Source organism: Odocoileus virginianus, chromosome 25 (assembly GCF_023699985.2).
Source record: "Odocoileus virginianus isolate 20LAN1187 ecotype Illinois chromosome 25, Ovbor_1.2, whole genome shotgun sequence".
NCBI classification, from domain to species: domain Eukaryota; kingdom Metazoa; phylum Chordata; class Mammalia; order Artiodactyla; family Cervidae; genus Odocoileus; species Odocoileus virginianus.
The window spans coordinates 47,161,206-47,183,114 of record NC_069698.1 but is presented as its reverse complement, the minus strand read 5'-3'; the positions used below and the strand labels follow the sequence as shown (position 1 = coordinate 47,183,114).

Sequence of the window (21,909 nt, the reverse complement as noted above, 5' to 3'; positions counted from 1 at the left end):
GTGAAATAAGGTCCTGGTAAAGCTGAATGCTTCAGGGAAGAGAGATTTGATAGTGAACAAAGCCAACAGGTACATCAATCCATAGCTGGGAGGCAGTTCCTATAAAGGCCAAGGCTCTCAAATACAATGGATCTCTATTTCTGTCTCAAGGTTTCCTGTTTTATGTGGATATTCTGCAATATTCCAACAGAGCTGCTAAAAATATATATCACACACAGAGTTAGAAAAGAAATTTTGATTTGCCTCCCTATGAATATAAATATATATAGACACATATACATATGTATCTATGTTGTTGTTCAGTGGCGAAGTCATGTCCGACTCTTTGTGACCCCATGGAATGCAGCACATCAGGCTTCCCTGTCCTCCACTATCTCCTGGAGTTTGCTCAAGTTCAAATATATACATGTATATACATTGTTATTTTAGTTTGTCATTATCTCAACAAGTTATGTCATATTTTTTTCATTTTCCAATTGTATAGTCCTTCCCTTTGCCCAGGTTGGCAAACCAAGATGATAATAATAATAATAAAAATAATAATCTACTCTTTTGATCTCAACTCTCTTTTTATGGATTGCAGATTATTTTTCCAAGTTTAACTTAATTCCCCCTTGACTACAAATGTTTAACTGATACAAGTCTGAAAGAGAAAATGCTGTACTTTTTGTCAGAAAGAAGGAGATGCTCTAAGTTCATATTTAAATGAGCCCAACACATGAGGAAAATTACTGTGAATATGAAATTTTAATTTTTTCTTAATTTCAACAGGTTCATTCTAATAAAATAATAACAGCTTGGCCTACTAGACATTCCTTTTTTTTTTCTTTTATAAGACAGTTTACTTTAGCAACTTATCCCCCTCCTTATAAGTACTGTTTTTTTAAATCTCTATATCTCTATGAACCACTCAGATTTTCTGTACCATTAAATTTTCAAAGTTTAACAAGTGGGCAGGAAACACACCCTTTCATACCCTGAGTTAAGCTAGGAAGCAGAGAAGAAAAATAAATAAATAAAGTAAATAAAGGATCTTTTTTCAATGCACAAATGAAAGGAAACTAAAGTTTGAACCTTGGAAAGACAGGACAGTGTATTTAAGGTATCCTCTGGGAGAAAACTGCTTGGGGAGTTTTCTCAAATCAACATGAATGTTTGTTTTAGTTCCATTGCTGTCATCATTATTATTTTGAGAAGAAAAAGTCCAAAAATGTATTACATTTATGGGCTTCTACCTCTTACTGTAAGGAAACAGTTGAATACAACTTAGCACAAGGCACATCCCACTCCTCTTGCAGACATGATATTAAAGATGTGTAATTGACAAATTTAGTTGATTTGCAAAATATAGTCACTTTGTCCTATACATTTTTATTTAGAGGTACCAGCCATTTGTATACATATAAAACTTGCACCTGGTCTAAAGCTCAACATTCAGAAAACTAAGATCATGGCATCTGGTCCCATCACCTCATGGGAAATAGATGGGGAGACAGTGGAAACAGTGTCAGACTTTATTTTGAGGGGTTCTAAAATCACTGCAGATGGTGACTGCAGCCATGAAATTAGAAGACGCTTACTCCTTGGAAGGAAAGTTATGACCAACCTAGATAGCATATTAAAAAGCAGAGACATTACTTTGCCAACAAAGGTCCGTCTGCTCAAGGCTATGGCTTTTCCAGTGGTCATGTATGGATGTGAGAGTTGGACTATGAAGAAACCTGAGTGCCGAAAAATTGATGCTTTTGAACTGTGGTGTTGGAGAAGACTCTTGAGAGTCCCTTGGATTGCAAGGAGATCCAACCAGTCCATCTTGAAGGAGATAAGTCCTGTGTTCATTGGAAGGACTGATGCTGAAGCTGAAACTCCAATACTTTGGCCACCTCATGCGAAGAGTTGACTCATTGGAAAAGACCCTGATGCTTGGAGGGATTGGGGGTAGGAGGAGAAGGGGACGGCAGAAGATGAGATGGCTGGATGGCATCACTGACTCGATGGGCATGAGTTTGAGTAAACTCCGGGAGTTAGTGATGGACAGGGAGGCCTGGCGTGCTGCGATTCATGGGGTTGCAAAGAGTCAGACACAACTGAGCGACTGAACTGAACTGAAAACTTGCACCAGTTGCAGAATTCTAGTTGCTTAGGTCTAGGAAGACAGAAAAGATAAAGCTGCAGAGTGAGATAGCAACCTGTAAGTCAAGCCATCATTTAATTACTATTGTGAGTACTTGCTACATAGGAATCCAGAAAAAGAAACCAGAAGAAAATCACATGGATTTTTTTTCTCTCTTTTTTTTTTTCCTTATAAATTAAGATTATCAGGTATATACCAATGAGTGGTTTCCCTAGCTCAAAAGAAAACAATACGTGTTTGGTGCCATGGAGGAGGACAAGACTATGTATTTAATTACTTTAGCCTTATTTGTCCCTTGGCATGATCTGTTCCCTGATTTCACCCCAGTCAAGCTTGCTTTGAAGTCTCTGAGAAATTAAATCAACCACTTGGATCATATGTGTCCCAAAGAATGTGGTTTCTCAGGTATGAGCAATCTATCAATCCCCCGGTCTCCTTTCACTTTGGCATTCTGACAATCCTAGCAAATTCTCAGGCAAAGATTGCAGCTTATGTTTTGGTCACAGCAGCCCTTACTCAAAGTTTTAAAATTGCCAGTTCAAGGTACAGCTTTCACATGTCAAGGGACTGGTACATTTCTTGGCGATTGTGCAAACATTCTTAATTATGCCTCCAGGTAAACACACTGCTGTCTTCTTGGACAACTGAGAAGTACAAAGAATGTTTATGTGCAGGTCCAGTCCTTCCAAGTATTTGGGCTTAGACACACCTGAGTTACCACCCCCCTCTTATTGGCTGAGAAAGTTGCCCCACCTGATTTGTAACTTTACCTGCCACCGTCCATAGCTGGGGGCAACTCGGCCAGCCAACACTGGATTTAATCTAGTTAGAAGTAGCCGAGCAGCTCTTATTTGAAAAAACCCCTGAGTTCTGAGTTCATTACTGCAGGAAACCTGCTCTCCCTCAGCGTGCAGAGAACCTGGCTTCAGAGCAGCCTCACCAGCTCAGGCGTCTGCTCGGATAAAACCCAACCTGGGGGAGAATGGCTACCTACGCCCTGCAAATCGCCGGGCTGGTGCTCGGTGGTGTGGGCATGGTGGGCACAGTGGCTGTCACGGTCATGCCTCAGTGGAGAGTGTCTGCCTTCATTGGAAGCAACATTGTGGTCTTTGAAAACCTCTGGGAAGGACTGTGGATGAGTTGCATGAGGCATGCTAACATCAGAATGCAGTGCAAAATCTACGACTCGCTGCTGGCTCTCTCTCCGGACCTGCAGGCAGCCAGAGGACTGATGTGTGCCGCCTCCGTGCTCGCCTTCCTGGCTTTCATGACGGCCGTCCTTGGCATGCAGTGTACCAGGTGCATCGGGGACGACGAGACGGTGAAAGGTCACCTTCTGCTGACCGCCGGAGTGCTCTTCATCATCACAGGCCTCGTGGTGCTCATCCCCGTGAGCTGGGTGGCCAACTCCATCATCAGAGACTTCTACAACCCAATAGTGGATATTGCCCAAAAACGGGAGCTGGGAGAAGCCCTCTACATAGGCTGGACCACGGCCCTGGTGCTGATGGTCGGAGGGATGCTCTTCTGTTGTGTTTCTTGTTGCCATGAAAAGAGCAGTAGCTACAGATACTCCATCCCGTCCCACCGAACAACCCAGAAGAGCTACCACACCACAAAAAAGTCGCCGAGCGTGTACTCCAGAAGTCAGTACGTGTAGTTATGTCTCTTTCTAAACTACCTAGAAAGCCACCCAGATGACATAGATGTCCACTCTTTCCAAAACTGAGACCCAAGGGAGCATTGCTTGGCTGTTCTTAAGTGCCCAGCATTACTCACAGGAACTAATTACATCAGCTCTTTATGATTCTATCATCGATTTCAGGTGAATGAGAAATTGTATACATTGCTTTGATTATTCTGGAAAGAACAGTAATTTGTTTTCTAAAATGGTTCATGTGTTTTCTCCTTTTCTTAGTTACTTCAAAATGACATTGTTAGAGACAATTCTTTTATAACTGTGATTTCTCTATGACAGAGTGTTATGTATATAGATGAGAGTGACATTTCTGTGTCACATAAGTAGAGACAGGCTTATATAGTTCTATTTTAAATGAAACACTGATTCATTACACTGAATAAATAGAATTCAACTATTGCTTTTCAGGGGAACCAGGGGTAAGATTGAAGAAGGTTAATATTAATTGTTTAAAAACAGCTTAGTGATGAATGCACTTGATTTATAATGAAGGTTAAAATGAAAGCTTTAATCAGCAGGGTAAAGGGAGCTAAATGGCTTATGATATCTCGTTTTTCAGTCTAGGAGTTAGAAATCCGAATTCCTTTCTCCTCATTCTCCAGAGGCCTTCCTTTTCTTGTATATTAAATGATCGTCTTTTAAAAGGCAGATATTTTGTCAAGGGGCTTTGCATTCAAACTGCTTTTCCAGAGCTATACTAAAAAGAAAGATAAAGCTATAGTCTAAGAAATATTAAAGAGTTCAAGAAAGTGAAGATTTTTTTCCCTCAAGTTTTTGTGGTTGGAGAAGGATGTATTTTGACAAGAAATCTTATATATATATGTACATATATACATATATGTACATATATATATGAATATTTTAATAACTATTGTATAGAGACTTTGGACTTTCATTAATATAAATAACAGAAGAGAAAAATTGTATACCTTTATTTGATTTCCAAAAAAATAAAACCGAGTCGTCCTTTGTGAACTGCATCTTCTTATATGTGGATATTTAAGTCAAAATTGTCATTTCAGTTTTCAAAGGTGAAATTTTCATTTGTTCCAATTTTGTTCAGTTTTACTAAGGTACAGGTATACTATATCTTTGTGTTTCCCTCCAGATTTGATTGAACTATTAATCTGATTTGAAAGTTTGTGTATATATTTTTCTAGCTTAATCGACTATGTGTATCTGCTTTATATCCTTTGTATTAATAAATTGTGCTTTTTATATTAATTTGATATTTCATTTTTACTCATTTTTAAAATATTTTAATAACTTGTAAAGAGTTTTTAAAAACCTGATATTTTCAGCTTTGCAATTAAGAAAAGGCTTTCAAAATCACATTTTAAAGATAATGATAGATTCAGCATTAATTTTTGAGAATACAGAGTATCATATATCATTTAACATGATATGCTTACCATGATTGGATTCACACACTAGTATTTGATGCTGATAATATATTTGTAAATTTTTAAGATAATACTATAGGTTCCAAAAATCTATATCCTGCAAATATTATTATGTATGTAATGGCTATTTATGTACAAACTTTCCATAGGGTAGGGAAATATGTCCCTGCCTCTGAAAAATAGTGTTAATTAATAACAGTGGGTAATGTTTTAGAGACATGTGTTATAAACTAAGACCTCTATTGTTTTATATGAATTATATCATTAAATCTCTTATAAGACTGACATGATTAGCTCAGTTCACAGAGGAGGACCCCTCAAAACAGTTCATCGGTTAATCAGTAAGTGTCAGGGAATGAAAATAAGGACTGTCTGATTTCATAGTCCAAACACTTTCTATTCAGTGCAGGCAGATTTTCTTCAGTGATGTCTAGTTAGTGAACTGATTTTTGTATGTGAAAATAACTTGGTTAACTACTGTTAGTTGGGAAAACTTTTAGTGTTTTTTCTGAGATTGGTGATTTTCCAATAACTAAATATTGATCTATCCTAGGCAATTCTGCCTTCTTGGGTCAAAACATTCATGAGAACAGAAATAAAGAAAAACTAAGTGAGCATCTTGGAGAAAAAGAAAAAAGAAAAATTATACCCAATTTTCTAAATATTGTCCTTTAATCAAACATTATTTCCAGTTATAAAGTTCTCCCAAATGGCTCAACTCAGTTTGTTATTTGCATCTTTTTCCCCTTAAAGAAAATTATAACACTACTGGCTTTCCTTGAGTAAAACCTTTTGATACTCACCTGTTGAGTATCTCAAACCTTTTTCCAACTTTCCACTTTACTAACGCCTCCTCTCTTTCCTACTTTCTAGATTTCTGTAACCAGCCTGCAGGATCTCCTTCCTCCAGCTACATTCCGTGTTCCCAGTTCAGTTCTTTCTGAAATGCAAGGGAGGGATGGGATGATTGGGAGATTGGGATTGGCGTATACCCACTAATATGTATAGAATAGATAACCTAATGAGAAGCTGCTGTATGGCTCAGGGCAGTCTGCTCAGGGCCCTGCGGTGACCTAGATGGGAGGGCAATCCAGAAGAGAGGGGATATGTGTTCGTGTACCGCTGATTCACATCGCTGTATGGGCGGAAACCACACTGTAAAGCAACCATACTCCAATAAAAAAAAAAAATTAAAAAAAAAGCAAATCAGACGCCATCACAGCCCGCCCATATTATCTGTAAGACTGCTTAGTTTCCCATAAGGTAAATCCAAATGCCTTAGCAAATAATGAGAGATAAGAAGGAAAATCCATTTTATAATCTTAACAGCAAACTTTATCATACTGTAACATCAGTGTATAACCAGTATGCTAACAGTTATAAAACAGACGTCCAGAAACTAGAATAATTCCAATGCCAAATGTCTTTTCAGTATCCTGAAAGAGATGCACTGGGGTTAGCAAGTGCTTTGGCTGGAGGCAAATTATGTGCAGAAGGAGGTTTCATAATGTAGTTTTATGGAGAAACCATATGACATATAAAACAAATCACAGGGAAGTAAGGGATATAGTTTTGTGCTCTCACCTTACAGCTGGACTTTTTTCTCTTTCATATTGTACCACCTGCTGCCCCCACCATGAACCACGTCTGTTGACTCTGTTTCCAAAATGACCCCCTCCCACACTGCAAAAACTACAATTAAGGTACATTATCTTAAGTGTCACATGTGTCTTTAGTCACTCAGTTGTGTCCAGCTCTTTGTGATCCCATGGACTACAGCCCACCAGGCTCCTCTGTCCATGGGATTCTCCAGGCAAGAATACTGGAGTGGCTAGCCATGCCCTCCTCCAGGGGATCTTCCCAACCCAGGGATCAAACCCAGGTCTCCTGCACTGCAGGCAGATTCTTTACCCTCTGAGCCACCAGGGAAGCCCACCTTAAGTGTTAGGTGTTTGGTAATGACCAAGACACAGTTTTTGTTCTCAAAGAGTTTGCAGTCTAATAAGAAAGGACAAAAGGAAGAAATGTAGTCTGTATTGCAGGCCTATCAGGTGACGCTAGCGGTAAAGCATCTGCCTGCTGATGCAGAGATGCCAGTTCCATCCCTGTGCTGGGAAGTTTCCCTGGAAAAGGGGATAACAACCTGCTCCAGTACTCTTGCCTGGAGAATTCCATGGACAGAGGAGCCTGGCAGTCTGCAGTCCATGGGGCTGCAGAGTCAGACACAACGGAGCACACACATACCAGGTGCTTGATCTTTTCTGTCTTTACCCATCAAACCTCTAAGAATGCTATGAATTACATATGGATTACAGATGAAATCAGGAGAGCATTGAGCCTCAAAGATACATATATATATAATCCCCTAATTCAAGAACCTGTACTCTTCCTACTATAATATGGTCCAAAGACATCTCTTCCAGAGTAAGCTTCCTGCACAATAAATGTCATCTCATTGCCCTAGCTCCAAGCCATCCAGTGACTCACTGGTCACAGAACCCTCTCACCCTCATCATCAGGCTTTGCTACCCCTAAGCTTGTCTCTTCTCTCTCCCAGCTTCTAAGTAACTTACTACTTCTCAGTTCCTGACATCCATTCCCTTGGGAAATATACAATGTTTTAGACTCCCATTGTATTTCCAACATCATGTCTTAAATTCACCAGGCCTCCTTCCTTGTCCTGAGAAGGCCTCCCAGAGCTGCTGGAACAGAATCCCAGCAAGGCCCTGGCCCCCCCTCTGATCCCACCGAGCAAGCGGAGCCAAGCGGCAGCTGGACTGACCCAACCAACAGGCAGAGCAAAGAGAACTGCTTTCTGTGAAGCTTCAGGCTCTGCCAGATTCCAGGAGGAAAGAGACGCTGTGTTCAATTCTGAGAGTCAGGAGAGGCAATGGATTCCTGGTGCAGATGCCTGAGTTTGGGCCTGAAGACCTGTACTGGGCGTGAGAACGGTAGGGAGGGAAATGGGACCTTAACTGCTTCAGAAATAGTCCTGGAGGGCAGGTGGCATGTGTATACTTACAGGCTTCCCAGGTGGTGCTAGGGGTCAAGATCCCGGCTGCCAATGCAGGAGACAGAAGAGACCCAGGTTCTATCTCTGGGTTGGGAAGATCCCCTGGAGAAGGAAATGGCAACCCACTCCAGTAGCCTTGCCCAGAGAATCCCATGCACAGAGGAGCTTGGTGGGCTGCAGTCCATGGGGTCGCAGAGTCAAACATGACTGGGTGACTTAGGGTGCACACACGCATGCACGTAGTCTCAAAGGCAGCAATGTCAGGGCAGCAACACTGCGCAAGACTTACATAGAGGCTGGGTCCTCATTGTCCCAGGGCCTTGGAGAGCACTCTCATTGAGAGTGGGGATGAAGAGAGACAGACAGACAGACGGACAGAGGGAGAAAGCAAGAGCTGGGGTACACAGAGGCATGTCCTTGGGCCCCAGGAGAGAGACAGCACTTTCAGGTCATTAGACCCCCAGTCAACAGTGAGAATCCCTGTCACCCTAGGGTGAGCTATTGCTAATTACAACTTAAGTTCCACGAGAAAAGAGATCCTGGTCACTTAAGAGAACACTAACGGGACTCAACAATCAGAAAAAAGGAAGTGCAAACTGAGTCCCCACAACTGGCAGGGGGACCTTTGAGGAAGAGATCTCCTGGGAAAATGAGAGGATGCCTTACATAAACAAACAGATGTCTGTAAGAGCCTAGGCAGACTGCATCATGGGATTACACAGCTTCTTGTTCCTAAAATAACATATAACTTTTGTATTAAAAATATCTAAAGGGAATGGCGGAGGCTTGAGGGAGGTCACTGCTATGGGGAAAAACTGGAGGTTTGGAAGATCAAGCTCCAAACAGATCAAACATGGAAAAAAATGTAACTCAGAAGGGAAAGTATAAAGGCCTTGGAGAACAAATTAAAGGACCTAAAAGGCAAATTTAGAGTGAGGGAGAAAAAACAGGTGAAAGCAGGGGACATCACTTTAAAAAACAAGTTGATGTTAAAAAAAAAAAGAGACTCAAACGTACAGATAAAAAGTACTCACTGAGGTCCTAAGAAAATGGAAAAATTTTTAAATGTAGCCAAATTCTTAAATTCCAAGGGCAAAATTAAAGTATGTAGCTTTCACCAATCATAAGACATTACGTAGCAGCCAAGACAAGGAGAGCATACCACTTCTGACAAGTATTTCAACCACAAACCTTGAAGCTAGACGATGGTGGATTAACAAGTAAAGATAATGAAAGACCATAAAAGACCATAACCTAGTAAGTCTATTTCAAACCAAAGCTACATTGGCGTTGATGACAAAGAAAGGCATTTTGTGGCTAGCCCAGGACTCAGCAGCTGTGTGTCTCATTAAGCTAATCTGGAGGAAAGACTCAAATGATGAATCTTTAAAGAGACTTCAAGGAGGGGTAATTGGAAAGGAGAAGGACTTTGGTCGGCCATGACTCTTGCAATAGACAGAAGGAATTTATTGGACAAGAATAGGAGAGGAGGTTTGAAGTGGGTCAGGCTGCCATCTTCTGGAACTTTTCTCAACATCAGCGTCCAGGAACCACTACAGATACCTCAAGGTCGATCCGCAGTTCGAAACTGCTGCCTTTCTAGTTCTGTAGGTATATTCGATATCTTCAGCATGGGAAGCAAAACCAAACCAAACCAAATCAAACAAAAAGAAAACATTTAAAAATCTAGCCTCCAGCTTCTTGCTTCTTTTCATCTTCTGTCTCGGGATCCATACTGTCCAGATTCCATGTCACGACTTTGTCATCCAGAAATTCTTTCCTCAACTTGATCATCTGCATGCCCTTCTCATCTTTTATCACTGGGTGTGGTTGAATCCTTGACGCTGTTTATCCTGGCCACCACCCCAGCTGCATGCCTTCACTTCCCCTGTGCCAGCCCCAATTCAGCATCAGCTCCACCCAGCTGTGAGGCAGATGTACACTGACTGGCCCTTTCTCTCCATTCCGGGAGGGAAACAGTCTGAAGAGGTTCCTGGACTTCCCTTGCATCACTCAAGTCACCCTCAATTGTAAATCCTCTCTCTGCTCCCTATTGTAAAGCCACTATCTGCTCATTTTTCTGACTCCTGTCCAAATTCAAATGCCGATAAATTTATATGAAAATATTGAAAACAGAAAGAAACTTTTAGAAAAAGACCAAAAAAAAAAAAAAATCCAGAGTTGAGCATTTTCCTGATTCAGGAAAGAATGTATACATCTTTCCTGCTAATGGGTTAAAAAACTGACTTTTCTTTTATTTTTTTTAATATAAACTGTATTAATAGAGGCAGAAAAACACAGTAAAATAAACAAACAAAAAATAGTTCCTCCATTTACCCCATTCTCTCTTGTTTTTTCTCCTAATATCCCACCCTCCTTCTTAGTTACTAGCTTTTAAAATCATTAACTATTTTGCTCAGACTTGCTTCTTCCATGGGTTACCCCTGCATTTTGCAATGGCTGTATGAGAGAGGCTGTGGGAAGGAATGAAACCCAAGGTGGAATATTTTTTCTTGGTTTCTTGTCTGCAACCTAGTAAAGAATGTAGTTGTGCAAGCATTGCAAATGAATAATCTCTGTTTTTTCCGAATTGGGCGTGTTCACACTTTTTTTTTTTTAATTAGAGATATAGGTAGATATTGAATATTTCTTCATAGCTGTGCAGAGGTCTTTTCTGAAGAAGAAACTGTTATTTATTAGATGCTAAGCTGTAGAAACACTTGAGAAATAAAACTGCCCTCTAGCTCTATAGCTGAAAAATCCTGTGAGCGAAAGGAAGAAGCCTATGCTCACAGCCCAACTATGATCTAACAGTGAATACAGTGCTTTTCCTTTTACCAAAGAAGAATGAAGAGAGAAAAAGATTCTGCATTCAGCCCAGAATCTGATTCTTTGTCGTTGTTCAGTTGCTAAGTCGTGTCTAACTCTTTGCCACCCCATGGACTGCAGTACACCAAGCTTCCTTGTCCTTCACTATCTCCTGGAGTTTGCTCAAACTCATGTCCATTGAGTCAGTGATGCTATCCAACCATCTCATTCTCTGTCATCCCCTTCTCCTCTTGCCCTCAATCATTTCCAACATCAGGGTCTTTTCCAGTGAGTCAGCTCTTCGTATCAGGTGGCCAAAGTATCGGTTCTGTCTTATTGTGTAATGAAGTATTCAAAACCTTGCTGACTTAACAGCCATTTTATGTATCATGACTTCATGGATTAAGAAATGAGGTGGCACTCAAGTGGCCTGGGGCACTGACTTCAGCTGATAGCTGGGGTCTAGAGTCAACAACATCTCAGCTCCTTGCCTGGCACTTGGCAATGATATCTAAAAGTCCTGGTTCAGATGGGCTCCTCCGCCTATACATGTGGTTTTAAGGCTGTTACCCATGTCTTTCCAACAAGGTAATCAGACATCTAGCCTAGTGGCTGAGGGCCCTAAGAAACCAAGGGAAAAAACGCCTATACTTTTAGGAGGTCTGGCGTCCTTTCCACCATTTGCAAATGGTTAAAGATATTCCAGGGTCATAGAAGGAAAAATAAACTCCACTTCTCCTGGGAAGAGCAAGAAATAATCTAGCACCATCTTTAATCCACTCTAGGTACAAAATGGAGCTTAAAGAACTTAAAGAGAAATGTTCCTTTCAAATGGACTTACTTCTTGAAACAAAGGCATAGTTTAAAAGAGGTGTGTTTTATTTAAATTTAAGTGAAATTAAAAAAGAGAATTTGAATTTTCTGTCAAATAAAAGCAGGAGCAAGGAAAAATACAAATTAGATATAAGAGCTTTAATTTTCCTCACTGAAAATAAAGGAAGAGATTTCCCTTCTCTCCTTTATCTTAGGGCATTTATTTTAGGAAAAAAAAACTGTGTCCTCTCCTCTGTTGGAATGTATATAAATTCTTTTCAAAGTTGGATCGTTCCCTGCCAGCTCTAGGAGCCAAGAATATCTTTCTCTAGTAGCTGTGCCCACTTCTCCTTGAAATGTAAACATCACTATCTTCCAGTTTCTGTGAGTAATAAGAACCTAACTTCACTGGATATCTTGCTCCAAGTTGCAAAACAACCTCCTGCCATGAAGATACGGGAATCTTGTTTCTCCTCTGGATAACGCAAATTAGCTACGGTCACCCTTATCACCAGGTTAATTTAGGAAGAACTATCTGTGACAGAGGCACTGTAAGTCCTTAAAACAGGTATGCACTGGGTGGTACCTTTGCAACTCTATAGAAAGGTCAGATTTCTTCCTGTCTTTGCAATCTTTTAGCAGATTGCCTCTAATACATGTCACATTCTGGTTTAATGCTTTTTCATTAATGAAACTCTTTTCTTTTCTTTTTCCTCTGTGACTCTTGTGGACAGGTTTTCTGGGCTGGAAGATTTTTGATTGTTGCTTCTAATTATATTTCCCCAATACAGGCCAAAATATAATCGAGAAATGTATGCTTGATAATAATCAGCTGCTGCTGCTGCTAAGTCGCTTCAGTCATGTCTGACTCTGCGACCCCATAGATGGCAGCCCACCAGGCTCCTCCATCCCTGGGACCCTCCAGGCATGAACACCGGAGTGGGTTGTCATTTCCTTCTCCAGATAATCAGAGATGTATCCAAATGTTTTATAAATTTGCTTTCATCTGAGAACTACTTATAATGGTGAAAATTTGGAAACATTCTAAGTGTCCCACAGAGAAAGGTTAAATAAATGATAGTGTATCTGTTCTTTCAGCTTCATGTTTTCCTGCTGCTAAGGAATCCTTAATGACCTAAATATTGTTATGAAAATAGAGTAAAAACAGGCAAAGAATTCTATACTCACCGTGACCCTGATTAGTAGTTTCTCTCTTCTTTCACACATACACACAAACACATGAACCAACACCCATGTGAAAGGAAATGGCTGGAGAGAAAGAAAATGTTTCAAATGTTTCAACCTGTGTCTGATTATTATTTTCCTTAAAATATTTTTCTGTGCTTCCAGTTTTTAATGAGCAAATATTTTCATAGTGAAAAAAATCAGTAAATGCAAATGAGTATATTTTAAGGATGGAAGTATATTAAAAAACAGAAGATGGTTGACTTGGCAGAAAAATCAAAACAGGAATGTGGAGGAAACATCTGAGACAAGATCATTAAATTCTGATGAAAATAAAATGTGGGAAGAAATGGGGAAATCAATAATCATAAGTGAAGACTGTGAGTTAGCTTGAAAAAAGCTTCTTATTTTAAGTTTAACTAAAGGATTTTGTAAATACCTAAGTGAAGAAAAAAAGCTTAAATTGATTAAACAAACATAAGTTGTATGTTTGATTTCTACCCTTAAATAACAACACATGTAGTTTTTTTTCTTAATTCATTTTGCCCACTGACTTGATTATTTTCATTAGCCTTTTAAGCTATATTATTCCATAGAGAGAATTCACTTTTTTACTTTAACATGGTAACAAGCAAATAAAAACTTTTAATTTCCCAAGTAGCTAATTTTTTAGTTCCATTTGTTAAATAATCCATTCTCTGTAGCTTGCTGATGCATTATTTATCAAGCAGTAAATGCATACATATCTCACTGTCTGGTTCTGGGCAATTTATTCTGCTTCATTGATCCTGGATCTTTTAAAAGTAGATTATCACTAACTGATGTAAATGCCAGTGGTTTCATCAAGTTTGTGGATACTTGTCTTCAAAATAATACTTCATATTCTACTGACTTCTTAATGGAATTACTTCCAGAGTGCTTGCCCCAATTCACTGCACAAATGCAAAGAAGAAAATATAATAACAATGAGGAGACTCAAATCAAAACTAACTTTCTTCCTTTCTCTCTCCTTTTTTTCACAGTTTTCTTTCTTTCTCTCTTTCCTTTTATTTTAGAAACTCACAGGGATATTCAAGGTCTATCTTGGTCTCATCTGTTCTTGTCAATTTCAAATCAACTGTGGCATAAAAGCAGTTTTGACTTAGAACACAATTAGCATTATTCAGATGGAGAGGGTTTTGATAAATCAAGATTAAATCAAAAGGCCTTCTACCAAAAATCTATCAGATCCAATACAGAAGGCCAGAACCTCATTGAGGAAGCCAGGATTCCAATGTTTTCTCCAGCTAGCTGCATAGCTTTGAGCTATGTGTGTAACTAATTCCTGAATCTGTTTCCTCACTGAGAAAATGAACATTTATGGGATGGACTATATATTAGAACTTAATTTCTAAAAAGTCTGAATTTGCCGAGAAGTTTCAGAAATAAGGATCTCACTTTGTTTTTGCCAACTCTCCTAAACAGAAGATCATTAATGCTATCTTGGAAACACAATCTGTCTATGCCTTTTGCTCTCATGTATGATTTTTTCACTGTGATAATCCAGAGACCTCACCCAAGATCAAATGTACACTTGATTCACCAAGACTTACACACATTTCTACTGCTGCGGCATGCGACATAGTTTAGGATACATGTACCTCTGACAACAGACAATGATCCCTTCTGTTTCTCTTCCACAGAGACCTGGAGAGGATTTGCAGGTATCTGGAGAACACTGACATAGGATCCAAGTCCACAAATGATAGAAGAAACTGCTAGCTTTTGCTCATAAAAGTTAAACACATAAGTGGTAGATGCAGAAAGCAATGAGTGTTTATTGAAAACATATTATACAAGCAATAGTCTGTTATGGTAAATCTTTAGAAAACCTAATGAACTGAGAAACTGCCTTGAAGCATCAATTTGTGCTTGCAACATCTTTAGGACATCCAAACACCCTGGGGTTACTGTGAAGTTTCTCTGAATCACAGTGGATGGAATGGAGCTGGTCTGTCACCACAGTTTACATGACCTTGGGTCTCAAGCATATGACTTATTACATTCATTAGTAATAAGGGATGGTGAGGGGAAACCATTTGAAAATAAACCTTGGATTAGCCCAGACCAAAATTCTGTGTTGAAATCCCTTGAAACTACAGCCCAAATATTTTTATTTTTATTGTTTCATAATCAAAATCAATTTGTTAATTGGTTGTGTTTCTGATTATATACACATATATATGAAGTTGTGTCTGACTCTTTACAACCCCATGTACTATAGCCTAACAGACTCCTCTGTTCATGGGATTTTCCAGGCGAGAGTACTGGAGTGGGTTGCCATTTCCTTCTCCAGAGGATCTTCCCAACCCAGGGATTGAACCCAGGTCTCCCGCATTGTAGGCAGATAGATGCTTTACTGTCTGAGCCCCCAGGGAAGTCCTATATATAGATATATGCTTATATGTATAGTGTGTGTATATATATTTATACATATACATATATGTATAGTGTGTGTATATTTATACATATATGTATAGTGTGTGTTTATACATATACATATATGTATAGCATGTATTATGAAATTATACATGTGTGAAATTATATATATATACATATATATACCACATATATGTGTGTGTGTAATATAAAATAGTATGTGCTGCTTTTCATTTAAAATTTACACTGTGTACAAAACACAGGAGTCATCCAAAATCCTACCTCAAAGAGATAAGAAATATTCTCATTTTGGTGTTTAATTTTAAATTGTCAATCTTTTCAAATAGAGCCAGTATTCCGACAGGGAAATAAGAAGGTATTAAAAAGCACCCGGTAGCTAATCTTTTAATGAGGTGGTGCACTGTGCTTGGAGTTTGCGAAATCACCCACAGTCGTCACTTAGACCTTGAAAGGAAGCTCTTTCCCCTGAGGAGAATGATATTCAGGAAGGTTAGGGACTTCCTTGGTGGTCTAGAGGTTGAGACTTCCCCTTTAGATGCACGAGGGTGGGGAGGAGGGGTGGGGGGGTGGTGAGTTGGATCCCTGGTAAGGAAGAAGCTAAGATTCCACATGCCTCATCCACAAAAAGGAAACAAACAAACAAAAAAAATCAAAACATAAAACAGAAGCAATGTTGTAGCAAAATTAATAAAGACTTTAAAAATGGGCCACATCAAAAAATAAATAAATGACATGTTCCGGATCACACGGATAGTAAGTGGAAGGGCAACACACAAATACAAAATCCCCAAAATGGAGCCCAGGCTCTTTCCACCTCTCCGGGCTGGGCTGCTCACCAGTGACCGACATCCTGGAATCATTTCCACTCCTTTGTCAGACAGAGCTGGTTTGTATTCTAGACACATTGATACTTTTGGTACCTCAAAGTAATACCCTTTTAAATACCAACTGAGTAATTATATAGTGGAAACAGGAAAAACTGATTTTTGGTTAACGTAATGTATGTGTAGTAACAAATTAATGTGCCAATTCACTTCAGGAAATAATGCAATGCCAACACTCTTTAAAATTTTAGCAAAACATGTTCACCTCCCAGTGTTTTCTTCTTTCTGCTTGTCATGCTTTTGCTGTTTCTCAAGCTACACTACTTCGCAGGAGGCAAATTAAAGGGCTTTAACTATAGATGTGAACATTATTGTTTGTTCCCAGTAAACAGAATCGCTTGATGCATTCATGTAGTTCAGAATTTCAGCAGAATTGGACCTCATATGCAAGTGAGAAAATGTGGAGCAGAGACGGGTTTCTGTTGGCAAAACAGTTTTGCAAATTTCTAATATAAGATGGTATCTGCTTCTGCAGAAGTCAGCTCGATATTTCATATAATGGTTGGGTTGAAAAATAATAAATGGTGGCTTTGCAACTTATCTAGCTTGTCTGGTTATTAGGGTGAGAGAAACAGAATCTCAACAGGAGTTCTGCATTCACACTGGAAGAAAAATAATACTTATTACTGTTTAGAAGGAGAGCAAAAGTATAGCATGAGAGCATAGCAATATGAGAAACAGTCACAGTTTCAGTTCAGTTTATTCGCTCAGTCGTGTCCGACTCTTTGTGACCCCACGAACCGTAGCACGCCAGGCCTCCCTGTCCATCACCAACTCCGGAGTTCACTCAAACTCATGTCCATCGAGTCAGTGATGCCATCCAGCCATCTCATCTTCTGTCATCCCCTTCTCCTCCTGCCCCCAATCCCTCCCAGCATCAGGGTCTCTTCCAATGAGTCAACTCTTCACATGAGGTGGCCAAAGTATTGGAGTTTCAGCTTCAGCATCAGCCCTTCCAGTGAATACCCAGGACTGATCTCCTTCAGGATGGACTGGTCGGATCTCCTTGCAATCCAAGGGGCTCTCAAGAGTCTTCTCCAACACCATAGTTCAAAAGCATCAATTTTTTGGAGCTCAGGTTTCTTCATAGTCCAACTCTCACATCCATACATGACCACTGGAAAAACCATAGCCTTGACCAGATGGACCTTTGTTGGCAAAGTAGTGTCTCTGCTTTTTAATATGCTATCTAGGTTGGTCATAACTTTCCTTCCAAGGAGTAAGCATCTTTTAATTTCATGGCTGCAAGCCACCATCTGCAGTGATTTTGGAGCCCAAAAAAAATAAAGTCTGACCTTGTTTCCACTGTTTCCCCATCTATTTGCCATGAAGTGATGGGACCAGATGCCATGATCTTAGTTTTCTGAATGTTGAGCTTTAAGCCAACATTTTCACTCTCCTCTTCCACTTTCATCACAAGGCTCTTTAGCTCCTCTTCACTCTCTGCCATGAGCGTGGTATCCTCTGCATGGTTCAGGGAATCCTAAGTAGTGGTGAAGCTTCCCTGGGGGCTCAGACAGTAAAGCGTCTGCCTACAATGCGGGAGACCTGGGTTCGATCCCAGGGTAAGGAACATCCCCTGGAGAAGGAAATGGCAACCCACTCCAGTGCTCTTGCCTGGAAAATCCCATAGACGGAGGAGCCTGCTAGGGCTACAGTCCATGGGGTCGCAAAGAGTCAGACATGACTGAGTGACTTTACTTTTCTCTCCAAGCATCTGTAATCTAGTTAAAAATGAGTGATCCTTCTAATACTCTATATTTTCCTAAGTCCTGGTTTTGCTGCACCCCTTTGTCTTCTTTTCCCCAACTTTAATGTCAATCTCCTGAAATTCCCTTTTTCTAGGAATTACCCTGAATGGATTGCTTTCATTCATGAAAGCTTTCATTCATTCAACAAATAATAAATGAACACCTGCTATATATCTCTAGCATTCTAAATCTCAGCTTTTAAGGAGCCCAATATAATCTTAAAAGGCTTTCTAAAATTAAAATATCTTTTATTTCATTAATTTTTTTTCCATTTATTTTTATTAGTTGGAGGCTAATTACTTTACATCATTACAGTAGTTTTTGTCATACATTGAAATGAATTAGCCATGGATTTACATGTATTCCCCATCCCGGCCCCCCCTCCCACCTCCCTCTCCACCCCATCCCTCTGGGTCTTCCCAGTGCACCAGGCCCGAGCACTTGTCTCATGCATCCAACCTGGGTTGGTGATCTGTTTCACCCTAGATATACATGTTTCGATGCTGTTCTCTTGAAACATCCCACCCTCACCTTCTCCTACAGAGTCCACAAGTCTGTTCTATACATCTGAGTCTCTTTTTCTTTTTTTGCATATAGGGTTATAGTTACCATCTTTCTAAATTCCATATATATGTGTTAGTATACTGTAATGGTCTTTATCTTTCTGGCTTACTTCGCTCTGTATAATGGGCTCCAGTTTCACCCATCTCATTAGAACTGATTCAAATGAATTCTTTTTAATGGCTGAGTAATATTCCATGGTGTATATGTACCACAGCTTCCTCATCCATTCGTCTGCTGATGGGCATCTAGGTTGCTTCCATGTCCTGGCTATGATAAACAGTGCTGCGATGAACATTGGGGTGCAAGTGTCTCTTTCGGATCTGGTTTCCTCAGTGTGTATGCCTAGAAGTGGTATTGCTGGGTCATATGGCAGTTCTATTTCCAGCTTTTTAAGAAATCTCCACACTGTTTTCCATAGTGGCTGTACTAATTTGCATTCCCACCAACAGTGTAAGAGGGTTCCCTTTTCTACACACCCTCTCCAGCATTTATTGCTTGTAGACTTTTGGATAGCAGCCATCCTGACTGGCATGTAATGGTACCTCATTGTGGTTTTGATTTGCATTTCTCTGATAATGAGTGATGTTGAGCATCTTTTCATGTGTTTTTTTGCCATCCGTATGTCTTCCTTGGAGAAATGTCTGTTTAGTTCTTTGGCCCATTTTTTGATTGGGTCATTTATTTTTCTGGAATTGAGCTGAAGGAGTTGCTTGTATATTTTTGAGATTAATCCTTTGTCCGTTGCTTCATTTGCTATTATTTTCTCCCAATCTGAGGGCTGTCTTTTCACCTTGCTTATATTTTCCTTTGTTGTGCAAAAGCTTTTAAGTTTCATTAGGTCCCATTTGTTTATTTTTGCTTTTGTTTCTAAAATTCTGGGATGTGGGTCATAGAGAATCCTGCTGTGATTTATGTCAGAGAGTGTTTTGCCTATGTTCTCCTCTAGGAGTTTGATAGTTTCTGGTCTTACATTTAGATCTTTAATCCATTTTGAGTTTATTCTTGTGTATGGTGTTAGAAAGTGTTCTAGTTTCATTCTTTTACAGGTGGTTGACCAGTTTTCCCAGCACCACTTGTTAAAGAGGTTGTCTTTTTTCCATTGTATATCCTTGCCTCCTTTGTCGAAGATAAGGTGACCATAGGTTCGTGGATGTATCTCTGGGCTTTCTATTCTGTTCCATTGATCTATATTTCTGTCTTTGTGCCAGTACCATACTGTCTTGATGACTGTGGCTTTGTAGTATAGTCTGAAGTCAGGCAGGTTGATTCCTCCAGTTCCATTCTTCTTTCTCAAGGTTACTTTGGCTATTCGAGGTTTTTTGTATTTCCATACAAAGACTCTACCAGAAAATTACTAGAGCTAATCAATGAATACAGTAATGTTGCAGGATATAAAATTAACACACAGAAATCTCTTGCATTCCTCTACACTAACAATGAGAAAACAGAAAGAGAAATTAAGGAAACAATACCATTCACCATTGCAACAAAAAGAATAAAATACTTAGGAGTATATCTACCTAAAGAAACAAAAGACCTATACATAGAAAACTATAAGACACTGATGAAAGAAATCAAAGAGAACACAAACAGATGGAGAAATATACCGTGTTCATGGATTGGAAGAATCAATATTGTCAAAATGGCTATACTACCCAAAGCAATCTATAGATTCAATGCAATCCCTATCAAAGTACCAACGGTATTTTTCACAGAACTAGAACAAATATTTCATTAATTTTTAAGGCATTTTATTTCGGAGTCTATGGTGCTCAAAAGAGCATTGTTTTGAAGCATATGAGATAAAACTAAATATGGCAATGGATGATGAAGAGAGTGTAGACTGAAACTGCAGGGTTCCTAGCCCCTAAATAATTGTTGTTGTTCAGTTGGGTTTCTCTGGTGGCTCGGCTGGTAAAGAATCCACCTGCAATGCAGGAGACCTGGGTTTGATCCCTGAGTGGGGAAGATCCCCCAGAGAAGGGAATGGCTACTCACTCCAGTATTCTTGCCTGGAGAATTCCATGGACAGAGGATCCTGGCGAGCTACAGTCCATGGGGTCACACAGAGTCTGACAGGAGAGTTGTTCACTTGCTAAGCCATGTCTGACTCTTTGGGACCCCATAGACTGTAGCATGCCAGGCTTCCCTGTCCTTCACTATCTCCCAGAGTTTGGTCAAACTCACATCCATTGTGTCAATGACGCCATCCAACCATCTTATTCTCTGTCATCCTCTTCTCCTCCTGCCCTCAGTCTTTCCCAGCATCAGGGTCTTTTCCAATGAGTCAACTCCTCGCATTCACTGTCCAAAGTATTGGAGCTTCAGCTTCAGCATCAGTCCTACCAATGAATATGCAGCATTGATTTTATTTAGGATTGACTGGTTTGATCTCTTTACTGTCCAAGGGACTTTCAAAAGTTTTTTCCAGCACCACAATCTGAAAGCATCAATTCTAAATAACTGATGCAGTTCTTAATTTTCCTTCACACCTGACATGTCCTTTAGTGTTGGAACTTTAGTTCCAATTACCAGGACCACGGGATCATTCTTAGAAAGTGAGCAATCCACATTTATGTTGTTGTTGGGGAATGATTGCTTTATTTATGAACAAAGGCAAGAGTCTGGACAAATAAACATTAAACGTGTTAGGAATAAGACCATCTTGTCTACTGGCTAAGCTATCTAAGTCACTGAGTTATACAGACCTTTGTAAAGGTGCAAATTTCAGCTTTGTAACACACCAGTTGTAAAAACCTGGGAGAGTTTTTCAGCCTCTTCAGAAGTCAGTTTTATCATTTGCAAAACTACAATAATAACAGAGCTCATAAAACAGTTGAGGAGATTCAATATAATGATGCCTGTGGAGCACTTAACCAGGGCCAGAAGAATGCAGGTGTTTCCAACAATTTTGAGTTGTATATAGCCCTTTTCCAAAGAAAGGAAAGTGGATGCCTCTACACTGCTTAAAGACTATACATAGCTGTTCAAGTATTTTGGATGAAGACAGGGTAAGATTTGGGGAAAAACATTTGGAATTTTGAGCTCAGATAGGAATTAGTAGAACAATGGTGCCCCAAGATCATAATGGTCAAAAAACAACTGATTAAACTCAGCATTCAGCATTGTGTCAAAGATTCGACCTCGAAATCTCTCTCCTACTCAGACCCAGGAGATTTTATTTTTTTAATTAATTTAATTTTTTTAAATTAAAGG

At 39.6% G+C, this 21,909-nt stretch overlaps 1 protein-coding gene across 1 annotated transcript; it reads left to right on the top strand.

Moving 5' to 3' along the window:
• Positions 1-2,936: 2,936 nt before the first annotated feature.
• On the top strand, positions 2,937-5,057 carry CLDN8 (claudin 8). Its single transcript, XM_020902468.2, has one exon. It carries the CDS (start codon positions 3,117-3,119, stop codon positions 3,792-3,794), a length of 678 nt encoding a protein of 225 aa, XP_020758127.2. The 5' UTR covers positions 2,937-3,116; the 3' UTR covers positions 3,795-5,057.
• Positions 5,058-21,909: the final 16,852 nt, after the last annotated feature.